Below are 23086 nucleotides of genomic sequence, written 5' to 3'. Positions count from 1 at the left end.
ATTCATGTTTCATGAGAACACTTGATCTGACCGATGATACTGACAGACTTTTCTTCCACATATACCAACTTGATTCAAAGAAAAGTTTAATCTAAATCTGATCGGAAAACAGAACGTAGAATTTTCCTGTTGCCTTTGTGTTTTGCAAGACATTGGTTTCCTGTAAGTGGGAGGACCTCACTGTTTATTTGAAACAAGTACATGGCCCCATTTGTTTCTTATTAACACACTTTAATAGATTTTACCAATAGTAGGTTCTCTCCAAATATTGCATCTTTTTGTACAGATATCAGAGTCAAACAAGCCTTTACAATGGATAAAAGCAAGGTTTTATTTTTTACTTTCCAATGACTTGTTTGACGTCATTGTAGCTAAAAACCACAGAGGCTATCTGCTCAGTTTCTTTCTTCTCCCCACTCTCCATTAGACAAGCAAACCAACCATCACCAATGTAAGCCAGGTCTGAGTAACCGCTGGGTCCACTGGTGATGATCCAGGGTTCGCTCCAAGCATTTGGATCACATGGGGACTTGTTCAGATACACTCCTAGACTAACCCTGCGGGACTGGTGGCTTGGGTGGGTGTAGAGCAGCCATTTGTTTGAGTTCTGGCCTGGATCACAATTTGCTTCTTCATTTTGAGCTGGAAAAGAGACCAAGCTTCCCTGACAGCCGAAGCCCGTCTCCACGAGCTTTTGAGCACCACTCAGTTTGCAAAAGTCCTGGCCATGATTCTCACTGACATGCTCCTCTCTAAATCCTCCCTCAGTGCGAGCATTGCAGTAGATTATGCTTTTGTTTTCATTGTCAAAAAACTCTGCCATTTCACATTCAATGGATTTTGCTTGCAACATTTGGCCAAACTGCCACTTTTTACCAGAATCATCACTGTACAGGGAGAGTGCGTATGGAGCGATGATCTGAGACAAGCGACAGCAGGAGTTCATGCCAGAAGCAGAAGCATAAGCATAAAGTGGAACAATCAGTCTTCCTTGCTCTGTTTGAAGACCGTGGCCCGGCCCAACAGCAAAAGTGGCCCAGTTTTTAATTTCAGCCAGACTGTCAGTCAGATCGGTCAATTTACTCCAGGTTTGTCCGAGATCAGCGCTTGTGATGTAGCAGAGACGGGCCTTGTTGTCGAAGTGTTTTATCTGCCACTGCTCTGAGACGGTGCCTTCAACACAGATGAAAAACAGGAAGAGGGTTCTACTGGTCTTGTCATACAGCGGGCAGGGATTCATAGGGCGGTGTCCTTCAATACGTGCCTCTTCTATTAGTTGAAACTCTGACCACTAAAGAAAGAATTTATTGAAAGGTGTGTAATTAAGCAGTTAGATGTATTTGAAAGAAACACTGTAAATTCACAAACTATAAAGTTACATTTTTAACTGAGTGGGATTATTACCTCAACTGTCTTCACATTAGAGGTTTCCTCCTTCAGTGTTCCTCTCTTCATAACCAGCATTTTGGAGCTGCTGTCATCTTCAGTCGTCCTCTGCTCTGCAAAAGCCAGAAGAGTTTCACTTTCTCTGTCGCAGAAAAGAGCAGGAATCCTGTAAACGCAGCCATTAGATTTAAAGACAGTCTGTTGCTGTGGCTGAACATTCCTTAAAGTCACGTCGCCCATGTTTGCTCTCCTTGTTTAAGAGGATCTTGTGATCGATCAAAAGGAAAGAGCTGCAGTGTCACAGTTTGCTTCCTGACAGGTGACTTAAGGCTGGGCGGTGCAGTGTGTGACTGGGGGAGGAGTCTTTTCTTTCACTGCCACAAAAATTCCATTAATTTCAGAGGGACAGGGAAGTACGCACTTTTTTTTTTTTTTTTTTTTTTTGAGGAATGTCAGCAAAACAACTGTAGGCTAGCCTAACAGTAATAACAAAAAATAAAATTTAAAAAAATATATAAAACTACAACCATGCTCAAATATAGAGATCTTAACAAACACAAAGCTTTCAAATGTGGACAGCACCATTGTGTTCCCTGCCTTCTAGCGCCCCTGTGACTCTGAAAAAGGATAAAGTGGTGTATAGATAATGGATGCTGATGAGTTGTACGACTTTGCAACACATTGCTTTCGGGGGAAAAAGTACGATGGAGAGAGAGATAAATCTTCAGCCTCTCTGTCCATTCTGACATCATCCAACTTTACAGCATTCTCAGAATATTCAAGCTTCTGATCACAGGGTGTTTCTCTGGTTCTACAGTTTTGCATGTTAAAACGCTGTAGCGCCTTGATAGTGTACCTTTCTTGTGACATTTTTACACATCCATTTGTTTAACAGAAATCGATACCCAGAAAGTTTTTAAGTCTACCTAGATCTTTCATCCTAAACTTTCCTGCGAGCGTCTCTTTCACTTCTCTCAAAATCTTCTCATTGCTGGCCACAATGATCAAGTCATCGACCCATATGATTATGATCACCTTTTCATCCTTAGACTCTTTTGCATAAACACAATGGTCGGCTGGGTATTGTGTGAACCCGTCCAGTTAAACAATCGTATAAGACTCTGTTCTAATTACGCCCTGATTGTTTAAGACCATAAAGTGACTTGTCAAGTTTATAGACTAGACCATCATCTTTCTCTTCATAACCCTCTGGTGGATTGATATAGATCTCGTAGTCTATGGGTGTGTGCAAATAAGCCGTTTTCACGTCAATCTGTTGACGGAGAAAATTCTCCTGTGCTGCTTTTTGTAACAGCACCCTAACACTTGTCATGTTTGCTGTGGGTGAAAACATTTCGCCATAATCTATTCCCATTACCTCGTTGTATCCCTTAGCCACAAATCGGGCTTTGTATTTGTCTTTTCCGCTTTCATCACTTTTGATGGAGTAAACCCATTTACCCCCCACTGTTTTCTTGCCTACTGGCAGGGTTGTCACAGTAAATGTGTTATTGTCGTTTAACAACTGGTCCTCCTCATCCATTGCTTTTCTCCACTCCTTGGAGTTTGCTGACCTCATAGCTTCCTCATAAGTTTGTGGAATACCACATAAAGCCCTGTAGCAATAATCAATAGTAGCGTGAACCCCATCACTATCACTGTCTTTACTCACATAGTCATTTAAGTGGCTCGGTTTCCTCCTTTCTCTGGTCGGATACCTTCTGTTCTCAGATTCAACACCTCTCTCACTCTGTTGTGCTGGACTACTACTAGGTGCATCCCTACTCAGTACATTTGGTTCTTGAGCATCCTCTGTGCCCCCATTATCCTCCTGTGTGGTGTCCTCAATCCTAGGTTGTCTAACACTGTCATAGTTGTCATCTGGATTTGTTTCACCTGTCTGTGTTTGTTTCTCTGCAGCTGCTCTGCTCACAAACTTAACCAGCCTATGTTTAAGGACCCTGTTTGTGTCTGGATGATAAATTAAGAGCCGGGCTGTTCTTATCATACCCCACAAAACGTCCCTGGTCACACCTGGAATCTAATTTGCCCTCGTCTTGTTTGTAAGTGCAACATACAGACCTGAATTTTTGCATTTTTGACACATTAGCCTTCTTGCCTGTCAGCAGCTGGTAGGGAGTCTGCCCTGTACGCCTGTTAAAACATCTGTTACGTACCATTGCTGCTGTTTGCACTGCATAGTGCCATAGTGATTTTGGAAGCTTGCTCTCAACTAGCATGCACCGACCCATCTCGAATAGAGTACGCCAACCCCGCTCTGCTGTCCCGTTCTGGTGAGAGGAATACGGAGCTGACATCTCATGTCTGATTTTATTTTTCCTCATCAGTGTTTGGAAGTCATTACACGCATACTCTGTCCCGTTATCGGACCTGAGACATTTAACTTTTCCCCAAGGGGATACATCTGCTAGGAACTTTTCCGTAGCTAGGACTGTGTCGCTTTTCCTTTTCAGAAAATATACAAACACTGTGCTCGAGTAATCGTCAGTCAATGACTGCACATATTTATAACGTTCTATTGACTCTGTGGGTACAGGACCTGCAAGATCTGTGTGCACCAACTGTAATGGAGCCTCTGCTCTGGTATTAGGATCTCTATTTCTTGTTTGGGCAAACTTTCCCTGAATACACACTTCACATTCCTGGTCAGGTCTACATGCTTTACCCTTAATTTGCATCCCATCAACCACATTTTGTAGCTTTAGAACATCATCATAATTGCAGTGGCCTAATATCTCGTGCCATATCTGAATGTCGTGGCATGCATTACACTTGTCAATAGATTCACCTTCAGTATGTAAATAATACAACTTGCCATAGACATGTATATCAAATCTGGTACCGTTCTTGGTTATCAGTGCATCCTTGTCTTCCTTGAAAATGACCGTGGACCCGCTTGCAGTGGCCACCTTCACCGAAAAGATGTCCTGCGGGTACAACGGGATGAGCAAAGCGTCTCTCAGTGTCGCTTTGTGTCGCTGTCCTTTATTGTCAATAAGGCAAACCTCCGCAGTCCCTCTTTTCTGTGCAACTCCGCTGCACCGAGTGCTGTTGGCCAACTCAACGCTGTGCTTTTCCGGTCTGAACGTGTTGTCAAAGTTTTTAAACTTGGTCACATCGGTAATGATATGAGAAGTGGCCCCTGTATCCACCATCAGTCCTCTCTCCTGAATGCCGCCTGCTGGCTGTCTCTGGGTGCCGGTCTCTCCATTCCTCATCTTGAACGCAAAGTCCTCGTCACCATCTTCTTATATAGCTTTACACGCTCCGTCCCGTGTCTCTTTACTGTCTTTGTCCCTGCGCCTGCATGTGGTGTCTTTGTGTGTGTGACTTCGGCAACGACTACACCATGTTTTCTTTCGACACTCTTTAGCTCGATGGCCCTTGGTGCCGCATTTGAAGCACACCATCTCCGTATCGTCTTTCTGCCTGTCACAGTTATTTGTTTTGGTGGGCCGCCGCCCGGTCCTTCCTTGAGTCTTCATCACACTGTCACTTGACTCAGCACTTATCTTCTCTGTTTCCTCAAAACGACGTAACTTAGTCTTGAAATCTGAAAACATTATATTTTCATCTGTATGTGCTACATGTATAGCGAATGGCTTGAAGCTTTCAGGCAGCCCTTTCAATATCATAGCCACAAGTAAGCCATCTCCCAACGTCTCACCTGCATTCCGCAGTGCTGTTATGGCGGTTTCACCTCTGACTATGTAGTCCATAACACTCTCGTTGTTCCCCTTCTGAAGTGACGTCAGCGTGGTGTATAGGTTAATTATCCTGGGCTTCCCCTTCCCAGCATAATAGGCTCTCAACATTTTCAGAGCCTTTCTTCCGTCATTGGGTGCATCCCTCATAATGAGTGAGAGACTCTTATCATCTAAAAGTAGGATCATCTCGGCGTATGCGTCAGCATTTTTCTTCCCGTCAGCCGCTCTTTGGTCATCACCAACCGGTGCATTCAGGACCGTATCCTTTATTCCCAATACGTGGAAATGTCCCAACATCTTGGTCTCCCATAGTTCATATTTTCTCTCATCTCCGTCGAATGCCAGTCGAGGCAATCTGCTCGACGCTCGTTGATCCATGCTGCTAACCTGCGTCTCTTGCTATGCTAGCCCCGTTAGCACACTGCTCTCGTTGTGTCTTACTACACGGTGGAGGCTGGCAAACTTTTCTCCCGAACGACTCCTGGGCCCATAACCTGATGAGTTGTACTGTTGAGGAAATTTTCTATGATCTACATAAAGTCCAGTAGTCTGAGTTGTCTTTGTCTTGTTTTATTCAAAGCTTTGAAGGTACAGGTCATACAGAATGCAAGCAGTCTGCAGGAGAGTACACATGAGTGCAGGCAGCATAGTATTCTTATACATGTACAGGCGTGGTCTTTACTCCAACGGTAGTATAACAATCCCATGCTGGAAAACAACAGCTGGGTGTACAGGGTGTACTCATCCACAGACGTCAGAAGACTAAACACACTGGATCAGGCATCAAAAGTCTAAACACATGGGATGCACAACTTCTTCTTCCCATGTACAGCCACTAGTGTTTACCTAGATGTTATGAGAACACATTTTGGGCCTGTAACCTTTCCACTCAGCTTTAATGAACCGCGGCTTGGACTGTAAGAGCAACATTACCCGCGTACAGGAAGAACAACGACAGGTATATAGAGAGATGGAGGTAAACACTTCTAATTTCACACAACAGCGCCTCACAGTGGCATAAGCCATTTTCCAGTAAACAGAACAAATACTACAGAACTGTGGACATATTAGTCATTCTATCATTTACATTCAACAGATGCATATATATATTCAACTCAGCTCAAAAATTGCTGGAAGCAACTGGAGGCAGGGACGCCTCAAGAAAGGGGTGGCAAGAAGGAAATTCAGAAAATCTCGTGGTGGCACACAAAAACCAAAAGACCAAGCTGAATTTGTGGTGATTGTGCTGTGTTTAATGTTTTTGTTTGTATATGGCTGGCGGTGGTTTTGTGTGACGGCTGGAGTTGTGCTGTGTTTTTTCGGCCTGGGCGAAGCTGCTTGGAGGAGGATGCTCTGCGCTGGCACAGCTGCAGCTCATCATCAGTACGCGCTGGATAAAGCCACCATTCCACCTGTGCGCGAGTGTCAGATGATTGCCAACTATACCAGTGGTACTTTCGGCCGCCTAGCAAATACATGAGCGTATTGCATGGTATTCTCGAGTTTATTATTAACGGTATACTCTTTTGTTTTTACCAGCGTGTTTTTCACCGGCTCCAGCCCACTTTCTCCAGCTCGCTACGCCAGCCCTTTTGTGCGCCACGGAACCACAGATTTTATATCGTCCCTTCTCACGAGCACCGCACGGGAACAACGGCACACAAGCATGGACACGGGATATCACCCGCCTGCACCCCCGCGGTGACAGCGCACCTACCCTGGATCCCTTCACCTGCCTCCCGGTGTCCCACACTCCCTGGTCTCTCAGAAATAAACCTGCTTCCCCTTTATCCTGATCACTGTTCGTTTTTGGTCCCACACACACACCTTTTGGCCACCGGCCACAACAGAATTTTGTGAATTCTGTTCCATCAGGCTGTTGTTGTACATAGGTTAGTTGATCACTATGTCATTTTGTTATGTTACAGTTAATGTGACTAATTATCTGATGTGAGTATACTGATACTGGTACAGTAAACATTTTTGCAATCTGAGTGACCTCTCAAAACCGCTCAGGAGAAGTAATGCTGCGGTGTATTTGAAGGGATTACGTTCACCTGTAGAATATTTTTTTGATCATGTCAGAATCCACTCTGAGCTTCCAAATCTCAGATTTTGTCCCATATGTTAATAGTAAGCTTAAATAAAAAAATAAGCTTAAATGCTCCACTTTAATTCCAGAGGCCGAACGATACATGATGGCATCATCTGCATAACATGAAAGTTAATCACTGCTACCTACTACATGATCAATATTCTGCCTGTGTTAAGTAAGGACATGTCAAGCAGTGCTAGTTCTTATAAACAATTTTGGTTTGGTTGTACCAACAATAGTCAATTCTTTGCCAGACACCCTAACCCTAACCCTAACCCTAACCCTATAATACTTGTCATTGACTGAATCCTAGCTGGATGATAACTTGAGAAAAGCTGAATCAAAGGCCATCATGGCAGTCCTGTGCTGCATGAAACCAGAAAAGGCTGCTCTTTGAATGCATCAGCAGTGCAACACAACACCGTTGTGCCACCCTGCAGCCCGTAAATATCACAGATAGCCCCCCTTTCCTCTTCTCCTCCCATTTCCTTGCTTCTCCTCCCTCCAAACTGCTGTACCCTGCTGCTCTGCATCCACTCCTGCCTCCAGTGCTCATAAAAACTGTGGAGCTGACAGGTGCTGGAGACCCAAGCCAGGGATACGAGAGAGAGACAGAGAGAGACAGAGGGAGACGGAGGGATCATTAATGAGTTCTGGCTTGATTATTATTGAATATTTTGGATCAAACAAACCTCTGCTTCTGACTTCATCCAAATATATTTACATCAACAGCTGCTATTGAATTCAAAGTGACAGGTTTGAACTCTTTCATTTAACAAACAAAGTGGGGGAGCTGAATCAGCAAAAACAAACAACTGAGAAAGGAAGTGATTTTGATTGAAAGCAGTGCATTTCTGTATCCATGCCACTGTCCTCCGGCCAAACTCTGGTCAGCAGGAAAGAGAAGTGAAAGAAAACAACAGGGAAACGAGAAGTAAGACAAAGACAGAGGCAAGGTCAGAGGCAACAGAAACTTCCTTATTTTAACAGAAGATTCAATCTTCAATCCTCACGCTGCTTTTAACTTGTTCTAACTTAAAAATAAGGTCTATCTTAAAACTTTTTGCTTAGTTAAAAAAAAGCATTTTGTTCTTCTTCACCATTAAATGTGATCTTGATTAAACACAATATATAAACTCTTGTTTTAGTTTGGTTGCTAAAGTACTACTTTATTGTCTTTTAATTCAGGTTTGTATTTTAGTCATTGTGGTTTAATGGATCTTATGGTTTACTATTTTAATTGCACAGCACCGTGGTGGGACTCTTATTATGTTTAAATGTGCTTTCAAAATAAATAAGACTTGACCCGCTTAAATAAAATGGTCTTTTTTTTCTTTCCTTTATTAAATTTATTTTTTACAAACTTTTCTTTAGTTTATTTGATATAAATTTGTTAATTTATAAAATTCATTCAGTTATTCCAACATAACTAAAATGAGGGCAGTTGCATAAAGTTTGTCTTAGTTTATTATTTTTCAATTTGACGAGTTCCAACTGTTCAGATTGAGATAATAAATGTAATTATTCATTCACTATGAAGGAGCTTTGTACCAGAGTCAGTGCAAAAACATGTTCAGCTGCTCACAGTGATTCTGTTAAAAGCAGTGAGAAATTAATTCATGATGAACCTTCATATCGTAGCTATCATTGTTTTTGTTATCATGAAAATAGGCAACATTTATACATTTAGCATGTATTAAAGACACCCAACAAGGTTCCCGTGTATGTTTATGAGGTGGACAAAACATTGCAAACACCTTTAAATATATGGCAGTCCAGTGCACCACAATCCAATGTTACCTCAATAATACATCAATCCATTATCCATGCACCGCTTAATCCTCACGAGGGTCGCGGGGGGGCTGGAGCCTATCCCAGCCGACTTAGGGTGAAGGCAGGGGACACCCTGGACAGGTCGCCAGTCTATCACAGGGCTACACTTAGAGACAGACAACCAAGCACACTCACATTCACACCTACAGACAATTTAGAATCACCAATTAACCTCAACATGTTTTTGGACTGTGTGGGAGGAAGGAGAACCTGGAGAGAACCCACGCTGCATGGGAAGAACATGCAAACTCCACGCAGACCCCTACCGGGACGCGAACCGGAAACCTTGTTGCTGCGAGGCAACAGTGCTAACCAACTGCGCCGCCATGCAGCCCCTCAATAATACAATTTATCTTTTTTTTTTTTTTTTTTAATTTACTGTTATTTTCGGATTTTTCTTGTTATGTTAAATTACAGAAATAACAAGTAAAATCACTGGGGGAAAAAATTGCCAAACTGTAAATAATGTCCACATCAAAAATCAGTATTTTTAAAAATGGCAATTCACTCTTGACTGTTGTTCTCGCTTCGATTATTGTGAGTTTTGTTTCTTCTGAAAATTCATGTGTCAAGTAGGTCCCAAAAACACCTCAATTAACGAGAACTCTGGTTTTCAAGTTTTTAACATAAGTGGTCCGAAAATAATAAATAAATAAATAAAAAAGCAGAAATTTTAAGTGAAAGTAAAATTTGGAAACTTCTATATTTTATTTAAATTAATGAAAAAGGTTCAGCTGATTAGATGAAATTCCTGTGTATGAGTTAGCGGACTGGTTGGCTCTTGAAGGTCTGCAGCAGACGGGAGGGGTTAGACTTGATCTTGGATGCTTTCTGCTTTTGTGTTGACAAGCCTCCCATCTGCAGCGAAGGACCACCCTGGTCGACTCCCTGCTCTCTAAAAAGCAAACTCGCCTTCACCCTCACTCGCTCTTTCGTCTGCTCATATGTGAGCTTTTGAACTTCTGTTTTTGTAGTCAGCTGCCTTTTTTCTTTGTTCATTTTGTGTGTGCGCGTGTGCGTGTGTGTGCATCATGTTCCAAGTTGTTTAAGATGGATCAAAGGTTGGTGTAGCACATCAAATCTTCATTACCATACCACCAGAAAAACAATCAGCATCACTATTGTTCAGTCAGCCGTCTCACATGGAATACATTATTGTGTGAATGTAGAAAATGTGCAGCTTCCAGGCTTTGACCTCCCCTACAAGGAAGAATAGCAGGAAGTGAACACTGACTGCAGGGGAATGGGTGGGTGGAGGTGGTGCTCATTAATGGTCACGTGAGCAGCAGCAGTGGAAGAGTCAGCTCAGCTCTGAGGTGAGCAAAAAGAGCACTGAAAGCTTACGTCACTAGCAGCCCTCACCAGTAAGCTCAGAAATTGTTTTTAAAAAAACAAAACAAAACAAAAAAACAAAAACAGATGGAGGTGAAAAACTTAATACTTAACAAATACAGACTCCTAACCACTTTATGTAGAATCATATATTAACCCTCTGAACTCCCAAACAGTTTCTGAGCATTTTACAGAAAACAGTGTGACGATGGCCATTGGTAGAGAGAACTCAAAATGTCTTCTGTGCAGCACAACAAAGTTGCAATGCCATAAATCATTTAAAAAAAAAAAAAAAAAAGGTGGATTTCTTTTTATATTTTACAACTTCTTTTCATACATCTGCAGTTCAGCTGAAAAGTCCATGAATTTTTGTCACGTGACTCTGTCACAGCAGTCAGTTGTGGCTTCAAGGTTGTACAGAAAAGTGCAGAATTTATTTCATTTCGTTTTTTGTTTGTTTTTTGTTTTTTTCAGAATCTGGTTTAACTGGGGGCTGCAAGGTGGCGGAGTTCGTGGAGTTTGCATGTTCTCCTCGTGCAGCGTGAATTCTCTCCGGGTTCTCCGGCTTCCTCCCACAAGGGAATTTACACACCACAGCAGCATCCAAAAATATAGAAAGAAAAGTACAAGAAAATAACAATAATGAATAATAATAGTATTTACATTGAAAAGAAAAATAGACTGTACAAATTTGTGCAAATTTGCAGTGCAAAAGTGAATTCAATACAGGAAATGTCTTTTTTTTTTTAATTTGGTCAACATCAGCTAGTGATGCTGATGTACAGTCCTATAGCAGTTGGTAGGAATGACCTGCGGTAGCGCTCTTTCTTGCAGAGAGGATGTTTGAGTCTGCTGCTGAAGGAGCTACTTAAACCCCACAGTGTCATGCAGCGGGTGAGAGGGGTTGTCCATGATGGATGTGAGCTTTGCTAACATCCTCCTCTCACCCACCTCCTCTATGAAGTCCAGGGAGCAGTCCAGGACAGAACCGGCCCTCCTTACCAGTCTATATAGCCTCTTTCTGCTCCCCGCTCTCCAGCAGACCACTGCATAGAAAAGAACAAATGCCACCACAGTGTCATAGAATGTCCTGAGCAGGGTCCTGCACACTCAGGACCCTGAGTTTAATTGAGACCTTTGAGGTTAATTGGTGATTCTAAATTGTCCGTAGGTGTGATTGTGAGTGTGCTTGGTTGTCTGTCTCTAAGTGTAGCCCTGTGATAGACTGGCAACCTGTCCAGGGTGTCCCCTGCCTTCACCCTGAGTTGGCTGGGATGGGCTCCAGCCCCCCGCGACCCTGGTGAGGATTCAGTGGTGTATGGATAATGGATGGATGGATGGTTTAATTGGGCAAATCTTTCAGTGAGAAGGTGATTTTGATGATTTGGTCAATGGCAAATTATGTAATTTTGGTCATTTTTAAAAGACAGCTTTCAAACCCACTGATGGGTTTTGGTTTGCAGAGGGTCAAACCTACTTTTGCCTAAACATGTCTTAGTTATTCAGGGCATTGCTCACAAGGCTTAACTTTTCTGGAGATTAACAAATGCTTACTTAAAAGAACAAATGATAAATAAATGGTAGCTCATAGCAGAGGCAGATTATGCTACTCTCTGGGAAAACTGAGCTGTCAGCTTCTATTTTGAGTGTTAAACCCTTTACTTCAAGTTTTAGAAACCGACTGCAGCATCTTTTTAACCAAATTGCTGATCCGACAAAAGGTCAACATAAGGTCAACAGAGATATAGAAGCGATCTGCAATAAATTCCTCCGTTATTGACGACTTGTAGCAAAACATGAGCCGCTTTCAACCATGACCCTGTAAAACATTCAGACTCACAGCAGAGAGACTTGCCGAGTGGCACAAAGTCAGCAACCGCACAATGTTAGGATTCACTTAAAACCATAACGATATGAAACAAGGGACATTCATGCACATGTGTGGAGAAGAAGCCTCTTTCATAACCCCTACGCAAGCCCCACCCCTCAAAAAATGACCAAGTTGAAAGACATAAAAGCTGAATATGTCCCACCATATGGCTGCCAGATTTGTAACAGATTAGGGGGATGGATGAATGTGGAGGTGGATAATGATGTGAAAGAGTCTGTTTCATTTCAGAGAGCCAGGGGCAGGCGACTTGTGTGTGTGTGTCGCTGAGTGACAGCTTCATTGACAATGATGTCAATGATGTTTTGTATCTGAGGTTTTAGTTATCGCAGCGGAGAGGAAAGATCCTGTCTGTAAAACGTATGTTTCAATAAAATGTTGAGTATTTTGTGAACATTAGCTGCAGTAATGATACATGTGGTTAAAAAAAAAAGCTATTAAAAGGTGAATCAGAACTTCTTTTTTTAGTCTGATTTGTTCATCAAAGCATACAGATAATAATAAAACTACTCATTTACATAGAAATAAAATATATGACGTCACATTTTTGCAGTGAGGGTGATGGTCAACTCCACGGGGAGAAAGCACGTGGCATGTAATATTTTTCCATGTGTGTACGGCAGTGAAAGAGCAGACTTGTGGTGGGATGGATGGATGGGATGGAGCTCATGTCAAAGAAATGATTGCGAGTCCTGCTGACATGCAGATTATAAATGGTGGCAGCATCGTGGTTTACAAATGACTGTCACTGGCAAACTGCAGACATGTTCTTTTAATCCTGCAGGGCTCTTGTGTGCCTCAACCAATGTAGGGTTGAAAAATGGACAGTAGAGATATGTTTGTACAGGGAGGACAGATGTGTCCCTACCAATATATAAGAGAACTCATTTGTGTGATCTTCAGAGTGAGGTTTCATTAAATAATTCTAGTGTGCCATCCAAGATCAGAAATCTGCTACAAATTTGGCTGCAAGACGACCAATTTAAAACTGCTGGCATTTGATTGACTAACATGGATAGGTGTCATACTGACTACAGACATGGAGAGTACAGTGGTAACTTACAGTCGTCCTATAATTTATTCATACCCTTCCATTAAAGAAAAGGCAAAATTCACAATACTCACTCAAATAGCTAGAAACTGAAAAAAGTAATAATAAATAAAAATGTGCTAAATTATAATTCAGTGAAATACGACATTGCTTTTGAATTGTGGTTCCATCCATCCATCCATTATCTGCCACTTATCCAGGGTTGGGTCATGGGGGTAGTAGATGGAGCAAGTCATTCCAGACTTCCCTCCCCCTGGCGACGCTTTCTAGCTCTGCCTGGGGGATCCCGAGGCATTCCCTGGCCAGCCAAGAAATATAATCCCTCCAGCGGGTTCTGGGTCTGCCCCAGGGTCTCCTCCCAGGTGGACATGTTTGGAAGACCTCCAGAAGAAACCCCTCCAGAGGCATCTGAATCAGACGTCCATACCACCTCAACTGGCTCCTTTCGACGCGAAGGAGCAGCGGCTCTAATCTGAGCTCCCTCCGGCTGTCTGAGCTCCTCACCCTATCTCTAAGGCTGAGCCCAGCCACCCTGCGGAGGAAGCTTATTTCGGCCACTTGTATCCGCAATCTCGTTCTTTCCCATCACTCATGAACAAGATCCCAAGATACTTAAACTCCCTCACTTGAGGAAGCAACTCCCCCCCACCAGGAGGTGGCAATCCAACGATATTCGGCAGAGGACCATGGCCTCTGACTTGGAGGTACTAATCTGCATCCCCGCTGCTTCGCACTCAGCTGCAAACCGCTCCAGTGCGTGCTGAAAGTCATGGTTTGATGAAGCCAACAGTACCACGTCGTCTGCAATAAGCAGAGACACGATCCTGAGGTCCTCAAACTGGACACCCTCCTTATCCTGACTGCACCTTGAGATCCTGTCCATGAAAACCACAGGATCGAGGACAAGGGGCAGTCCTGGCGGCGTCCAACTCCCACTGGGAACGTGTCCGATTTATTGCCAAGAATGCGGACGCAGCTTGCACTTTGTTTTGTACAGGGACTGTATACCTCGTAGCAGCCATCCTGGTACCCCATACTCCCTCAGTACCCCCCACAGAGTCCCTTGAGGAACACGGTCATAGGCCTTCTCCAGATCCACAAAGCACATGTGGACTGGCAGGTCAAATTCCCATGCCCCCCCAGCAGCTCCACAAGGGTAAAGAGCTGGTCCACTGTTCCATGACCAGGGCGGAATCCGCATTACTCCTCCTGAATCTGAGGTTCGACAATTGGTCGGAGCCTCCTTTCAAGCACCCTAGAGTAAATTTTCCTGGGGGGGCTGAGAAGTGTGATACCCTGATAATTAGCACACACTCTCCAGTCCCCCTTTTTGAAAATGGGACCCACCACCCCAGTCTGCGGCTCCACAGGCACTGTACCCGATGCCCACGTGACACTGAAGAGACGTGCCAGCCATTGACAGTCCGACAATGTCCAGAGCCTTCAGCATCTCAAGCCGAATCTCGTCCACACCTGGCGCTTTGCCACGGAGGAGCTTCTTAACTACCTCGGCAACCTCTAGCACGAATATGGACGCAGAAACCCCAGACTCATCAGGTTCTGCCCCCTCAGCAGAGGACGTGTTTACCGGGTTCAGGAGTTCCTTGAAGTGCTCCCTCCACCACTCGACGAGATCCCCAGTCTGGGTCAGCAGATCTCCCTGACTGTACACAGCCTGGGTGAATCCCCGCCTTCCCTTTCTGAGGCATCGGATGGTTTGCCAGAACTTCTTTGAGGCTGACCGAAAGTCCTTCTCCATAGCCTCCCTGAACTCCTCCCACACCCGAGTTGTAGCTTCCACGACCACCGCAGCTGCAGCCCTTTTGGCCAGTCGGTACCTGCCTGCTGCTTCAGGAGACCCCCTAGCTAGCCAGGCCTGAAAGGTCTCCTTCTTCAGCCTGACAGCTTCCCTCACCACCGGTGTCTACCAGTGGGTTTTGGGGTTGCCGCCACGACAGGCACCAGTGACCTTCTGGCCACAGCTCCGAACGGCTACTTCTGCGATGGAGGATTTGAACATGGCCAACTCTGACTCCATTTCCCCAACCTCCCCCGGGATGCAGGAGAAACTCTTTCGGAGGTGGGAATTGAAAACCTCACAGACAGGGGCCTCCGACAGACGTTCCCAGTTCACCCTCACTATGTGTTTGGGTATATCAGGTCTGTCTGGCAGCCTTCCCTGCCATCGGATCCAACTCACCACAAGGTGGTGATCAGTTGACAGCTCTGCTCCTCTCTTCACCCGAGTGTTCAAAACATACAGACCAGATGATACGACTACAAAGTTGATCATCGATCTTTGGCCTAAGGTACTCTGGTACCAGGTACACTTATGATAAACCTTGTGTTTGAACATGGTGTTTGTTATTGCCAAACCATGGCTAGCACAGAAGTCCAAAAACAAAACACCACTCGGGTTCAGATCAGGCAGACCGTTCCTCCCAATCACGCCTCTCAGGGTTTCACTGTCATTGCCCACGTGAGCATTGAAGTCCCCCAGGAGAACTAGGAGAGCTAGTCTACGCCACCAGGGGGCAGTACGCCAGGAGCCCCATGGGGCCCCAAGGCTGGGCCACCAGATGCACCCCGGTGAGCTCCCCCAAGGCGGTTCTCCTTGTCCTGTTATTCACTGATGTCTTCTGAATCACTGTGTCTGGTCCCTCCCCCAGAACCAATTTGCCTTGGGAGACCCTACCAGGGGCTAATGCCTCGGACAACATAGCTCCCAGGATCACAGGGACACTCAAACCTCTCCACCGCGATAAGGTGGTGATTCATCGGGGGGTGAATTGTGGTTGAAAAAAAAATCATTTAAAAAAACAAACAAAACCGTCCCGGAAAAAATTAGAGCACTTTGCTCATGAGCAGTGGGCCATAATCAAAATACCTGTCAACAGGTGCAGAAGTCTGATTGAGAGTTACAGAAAACACTTGACTGCAGTGATTGCCTCAAAGGATTGCTCAACAAAATATTACTTTATGGGTACCATCATGCTTGTTTGCTGTTTTTTGTTTTTTTCTTTTTATGTTTCTGTTGAACCACAATGTCATGATTTTCATTAAACTTTTATTTGTTATTACTTTTGTCAATTCCAACTTATTTCAGTGACATTTGTTTTTTTCCTTCTTTAACGGGAGGGTATGAATACATTTGAGGACGACTGTATCAGGGCTGTTAGACCATAAATCACTAAGAAGGCATTTTGTCACACACTCAGTATTGTCAAAATAAGGAACATCCTGTCTCCAAACAATGCTGACAAACTGTTCGTTACACTTGCTACTTCTAGGCTAAACTATTGTAATTCCATATAATCAGACTGTCTATAGAAGTGTTTGAAAAACCTCCAGCTGATCCACTGCAGCCAGACTTCTGACAGAAAACCGCGAGAGAGATCAAATTTCTCCCATAATATCTTCCCTTCTTTGGTTCCCTTTAAAATCCACAATAGGATTTAAAATTCTTTTCATCACATAAAAGGCCCTCAATGACCGAGCCCCATCGTATCTTCAGGGCTTTATTGCACCATATTATCCCAACAGAGCAATTCGCTTTCAGAGTGCTGGTCTACTACGGTGGCCCAGAAGTGTCACAACAAAACAAAAGCCACAACACAATAAGCCACAACACAACCAAATTAAACACAACACTACAAAATTAGCCGCAACACAACACAATTAGCCGCAACACTACAAAATAAGCCGCAACACAACACAACGGCTGCAACGGAAGATGTTTTTTTTTTAACCTGGAAGTTATGCTGTGAAATGTGCAACCACACGAAGTGGGCAGAAGCCGGAGATTGTTTGAAACAACTAGAAGGTAAGTAAAATACTGATGGCAAATAGTGTCCGTTAATCTCGGTATGCGCTATTAAAGCGGTTGTTAACTTTGATCTACAAATAAAGAGTCATTGCTTGTTTGACTTGTTAATGCGGACACTTGCAAACAACTTCCATTGCAGCCGTTGTGTTGTGTTGCGGCTTATTTTGTAGTGTTGCGGCTAATTGTGTTGTGTTGCGGCTAATTTTGTAGTGTTGTGTTTAATTTGTTTGTGTTGTGGTTAATTTTGTGGTGTTGCGGCTAACAACAGAGCATAATTAATAGGTAGCAAACAAACAAAGCTTTCGCCACAATGTTTTTAAAATAAGGGGAGTTTGTCTTCATCACTGTTGAGGGTTGTGAGAATTGTGTTTGCTGTTATTAGTGAAATACAGTATGTCAAACTGAGCAAATTCAAACTGATGTCATATTATAAATTACTTTTAACATGTTGCAAATTCGATTGGATGAGCTCCAAGTTTCTGGTGTGACAATCAGGCTGAATTTCCATTTAGATTGCTTTCATAGTTCAGTTTAGACTGTTTGAGAAGGATTTTGTTTTGCAGTAGCCATAAAGAAGTAAATTACAGTAGATGTCCATTCCATAGCAGCCCTACAAGCTGCAGCATCAGTTGCTCGAAGCAGCTAATTTAAAACAGCTATGATCAATACCTTCTGTTTTAAATCCCTTAAATCTTATATTGTAAAAAAAAAAAAAAAAACACAACAATGTGAAAACAATGTGTACTGTGAAAGAGGCTGATAATGAACTTAGTGAGAATTATCACCAGACTCTCCAGCTCCCCTCAGCTTTACAGAGTTTATTGTCAGGCTGCCTGGCCACAACTTTACGGTTTTGTTTCACTCCCGCTGCTCTCATCGGGTCTCGTTCTCTCACAGCAGGCAGCTGTTTTCAGCAAAAAAAAAACAAAAAAAAACACTCTAAAAACCCCAGTGCTCAGCACCAACATGGCAGATGTGGTGGAGATTAGCTGGTGAACATCAGCCCTTCATAACTGAGCCAAATATTTCACTTAAGACTTTGTATGAAACCAAAATCAGAGCTAAAAAAAGGAAAAATAATGGTCTTACAATGTCCAGGTGGCCGAGACACAACTCCGAATTGTTTGTAATTTTGTCCTGCTGGATCTGCTGGATGTATTAAAAAAAAGCAACCGCTGGCCACCCAAGAGGCAAAAAAAATAGCACTGCAGATTTAATATTAAACATGCCACTCCCAGATGCTGATTTCAAAGTTGGAAGTTATTCAGTTTAACCTAAAACAACCTGCTCTCAAATTTCAAAGTGTGGTGTCTAAAGAGCACAACATCACTGTTAGAAGACACATTGCTGCTTTTGAGTCAAAAACGTTCTCTTCATTTCACCCAGCTGGAACAGAGAGGATATTATTGGATACATGGTTCACTCCCAGACATGAAATATAAACTGTATGAAATCACAGTGAGACAATTTGTCCAGTCGAAGCAAACACCGGACGACTTTGTACATTTGTTGGACGCCAAAAATTACAAGATGGTTATGAGGCTCAGTCCAGTTAGACTCAAAATCAGACACAAATCAATAAATATTAAACATATTATTGTAATGAAATATGCAGATACATTTGGGTTTGTTTTTTCAAGCAAGCGGCGATTAATTTGGTTGTAAGATTGCTGTGATGCAACCACCACATAATGTCCACTCCACATTCAAACCTAGTATCACTCAATGCCCATTTTTCTAAATATCAAAAACACAGTACTGCCATTTATGTCTAATTATATTCCTCTATCATTGTGTGTACCTCTTGTATCTCTTCTATAAAATAGCTGGTAGCCCAGTCGGCTAGAATGTCTTCTTAGAAATGTCAAGGTTGCAGCTACAATCCTCCTCACACAGGCTGTTGTTTGCTTCTTTGCTCCTCCTTGCTAGATTTTTCCAATTTCTTGTTTTAGCATTTATTTTCACAAAAAGATTATATGCAAAAATGTAGATCAATAAGGTCTCCCCCTTTGCTAAGATATCATGGTAACATTTTGCACAACTTTCATTTCAAAACTATTTTTCAACCATAACAGGACGTCAATATTGGATGTAAAAATGTTTACTGGGGTCTTTCAGCTCCTTCTGTCTCTATAACGTGGTATTGTCCACTTATGGATACACTTGGCACACTTGCTAAACACACAAAATCAACTATACGACAGATATGAACCACACGTGTACACACGCCTAAACGCCCACTCAGGCCCACACACACACACACTCTTCCTATCCGTAGGCTTCTCTATATTCACAATCCAAGTAATTACATGGGACAACATTGAGATTTTAAAGGAATCCAGGCACTTTATATTCCATCATTTATTGCTCCCTAACTTGTGCGAGAAGGGCCGGTTTCATTACTCGACTCCGAAAGAACAGCTACCACAGTGCCAAGTGGGATAAAACCTAATAGCACCCAATAACCAGAGCATCAATGAAAATAACTTAATAGTTCCAGGGAACACACCTCACCGGCGTGGCTTACATGGACTGAATGCGGACTGGAGCTTCAGTTATGTGTGTTTGCCTTTCCATGCTCACTGGTTTAACTTAATGTCTCATTACAAGACTGGGCTCTGAGGTCAAATGAGCCAGAGGGGAGGAGAGTGAAGAATCAGGTAAAGGCCCCGTGGAAAGTAGAAAAAAGATTTAATGCAAACAGGACATATATAAACACAAACTCATCTACTTCATACAACGTTCTATGGCCAGGAACTTGTAAATATGCATTGTTTTCTGTCATTTAAGAGTGCAATTTTCATGTCATGTTGTGTAACAAGCCACATCTTTATCCTGTTAAACTTTATTAATTTGGCTTCAGCTTTCATCCAGAGTTTATAGGACTTCAAAATGCCTGAATCCCAGAGGTACGGCTTGTCGAACAGAGCTCACCCACTGTTAGCTATGTAAACAGCTGTAAACCACACACAGACACACACTCACACATGCTGCAGAGGGAAGAAACAAGGAATCCATAGGACCTGAGAAAAGAGAAGGAGCTCTTTATAAATATCACGTATTACACTGTGTGGAGCCCAAAGACAGAAATCCAACACTGGCAAATGCTCACCATGTGACAGGTTCAGTCAGTTTCAGCTATTTCATTTTTATTTTTATTTTTATTTAACCTTTATTTAACCAGGTGAGTCCCACTGAGATTGACATCTCTTTTGCAAGGGAGCCCGGGCAGCAACAAGGGTTACAACAATACAACACAAAAATCTAATAAATAATATATATTCACTATAAGGCATAAATACATGAAATACATACAATACATGACAACTCAATTGAATCAGCTATAGACTTCTGTTTTTATAGACTGTAACAAACATTTCAAATCTCCCAAGGAAACAAGGTCAGACAATTCCAGGACCAAGGGGCATGATAACAAAACACAGTCTTCCCAAATGCAGTGAAGGCACAAGGGACCGAGAACAATAAAAAGTCCTTGGAGCAGAGGCTGTACCCACTAGTAAAGTGAATGAGAAGGCAGTTTAAATAGCCAGGGAGAAGCCCTAAGATGGCTTTGTAGATAAAAATATGCCAGTGGAGCTATCTGTGGTAATAAAGTGATGTCAGACCAGACCCCTCATATAGCAGACAGTGATGGGTGAGAGATTTGGCGTTTAGAATGAAACGCAAGGCATAGACAGTGTCTAATGCCTTAAGGTATGCAGCAGGGGCATGCATATAAAGAACATCACCATCATCAATCACAGGGAAAAAGGTGGTCATGACAAGTCTCCTTTTGGCAGCGAGCTAGCTTAATTCTGAATTTTTTTGACAAGTCTATTCAAATGAGTGGAAAAAGTTAGTCTGGAATCAAGCCAGACACCAAGATATTTATAGGAGCCCACTTGCTCTATGCACTTTCCCTCAGATGTGGAAGTGTTTGGAACAGGAGGCCTGAAGTGTGATCTGGAGACATGCACGACTTTAGCTTTACTTGCGTTTAAAACCAGCTTAAGGTTTTTAAAATCAGCCTGAATCGAGCTAAACAATTTTTGTAGGTGCTGGATAGCGCAAAACAGAGAGGAAGCACAAGAATAAACAATTGTATAATCTGTGTACAGATGAAAGTTACAAGAATCAGAATTTATTATATCTCTGCCAATGTTGTTGATATAGATAGTGAACAAGATGGGCCCCAGAATGGACCCTTGGGGAACACCCAGGGCAATTGACCTTGGAGATGATCTCTGCCCATCGGCAAGGACTGTCTGAGACAGAAAGATAATTTGCAAACCAATTAACAGAACTGAGTCTCAAGCCAATATCTTGAAGCCTATTATTTTGGATATCTTGAAGCCTATTAATTAAGATGGTGTGGTCCACAGAGTCAAATGCCTTGTGATTATCAAGATTTTGAATTATGTCGTTCAGCAATTTGGAGGCAGCAGTTATTGTGCTGTGACCAGATCTAAAGCCAGACTGAACAGAGCTAGGCTGATCCCTTTTTAATAAAAACTTCTTTAACTGGTCAGTCACCAGGGATGCCATGATTTTAGCAACCACTAAGAGTTGAAATTGGCCGATAGTTGTTAAGGTCAGAGGGATCCCCTCTTTTAAATATGGGCAAAACATATGCCTCCTTCTAAGATTTAGGGGTAGAATTAGTGGAGAGGGATACATTAAAAATATATGCCATATATGCCAGTGGTTCAGCTATAAGTTCTGCTGAGAGTCTTAGTAGATATGGTTCTGTCAGGGCCTGGAGGCTTCTTAAAGAAGCTTCTTCAAGTTTTCAGATGTCAATTTGAAGTAATATTCAGATTTGAGTTTCCTGATGGAGGCAGTACATTTGTTCCGGAGACACCAACATCTGGACCAAAGAAAAGCAGAATTTGATTCTCTGGCTTTAGCCCAAGCTTGGTTTCGAACATGAATTAAATCAGCAAGCTCAGAAGAGAACCAAGGGTTATCTCTTCCTTTTATTCTGTATTTGATAAAAGGAGCATGTTTATTTGTGGTGGAAAGGAAGACAGAATGAAAATAATTCCATACCGTATCCACATTGGGGATCAGACTAATTCGATCCAAGTCACCACAAAATAAATCATGTAGAAATGCCTGTTCAAAAAACCATTTGTAGTTTCTTTTTAGTACTGTTCGAGGGCATGTTTTAGGGAGCCTGGTATGTCTAACACAAGCCACCACACAGTGGTCACTAAGATCATTTGCAAAAACTCCAACAGAAGAGAATTTATGAAGATTATTTGTGAGAATTAAGTCCAAGAGAGTAGATTTACTTGGAAGTTTAAGAGTAGGGCGGGTAGGGAGATTGACAAACTGGAATATGTTCAACTCACTACATATCCCTTTTAGGCCATCTGAGGCAGTGGTGAGCCAATTCAAGTCCAAATTCCCCAACAAGACCAGCTCAGAATCATTAAATTCAGCCAGCACATTTGAGATAAAAGACACTGATTCATTAGTAGCAGAGGGAGCTTTGTAAGAACCAATAACTGTAATTTTACAGTCAGTAGACAAGGAGAGACGGAGTGCCAAAAATTCAAACAGTTTAGGATTAGAGAAGGATTTAATCACATTTACAGTGAATTTTGATTTAACATAAATCATAACTCCGCCACCCTTAGTTGAACGATCAGCACGAAACAGATTGTAATCAACTATACTGATAGACGTGTCAGAGACTGATGTTTCGGATAAAACCAGGACATCAGGATCAGAAGTTAAGACCCAGGCACCAACTAAATCAATTTTAGGTACCAAGCTTCTGATGTCCATACGCATAAATCCAAGACCTTTTCTAACTTTGAAGTCAGCAGGAGTGGGCAAGTTAGAGCAAACGTGGGACCAGGATTAGATTCGATATTACTCTACAGCAAAAGAAGTAACATCACAAGCACACGTAACTTATTCTTCAATACATCTGACAGGG

At 42.7% G+C, this 23086-nt stretch overlaps 1 protein-coding gene across 1 annotated transcript; it reads right to left on the bottom strand.

The window, feature by feature from the left end:
• Positions 1 to 167: 167 nt before the first annotated feature.
• LOC103353773 (sialidase-3-like) lies at positions 168 to 1718 on the bottom strand. Its single transcript, XM_008276911.1, has 2 exons — positions 1405 to 1718; positions 168 to 1291 (listed from the first exon to the last, which is right to left on the bottom strand). Exons 1-2 carry the CDS (start codon positions 1624 to 1626, stop codon positions 338 to 340), a joined length of 1176 nt encoding a protein of 391 aa, XP_008275133.1. The 5' UTR covers positions 1627 to 1718; the 3' UTR covers positions 168 to 337.
• Between the last annotated feature and the right edge of the window lie 21368 nt (positions 1719 to 23086).

The sequence above is a fragment of the Stegastes partitus genome, unplaced genomic scaffold (assembly GCF_000690725.1).
Source record: "Stegastes partitus isolate 25-593 unplaced genomic scaffold, Stegastes_partitus-1.0.2 Scaffold3, whole genome shotgun sequence".
NCBI lineage: Eukaryota > Metazoa > Chordata > Actinopteri > Pomacentridae > Stegastes > Stegastes partitus.
This window is presented reverse-complemented; position numbering and strand designations above follow the sequence as displayed.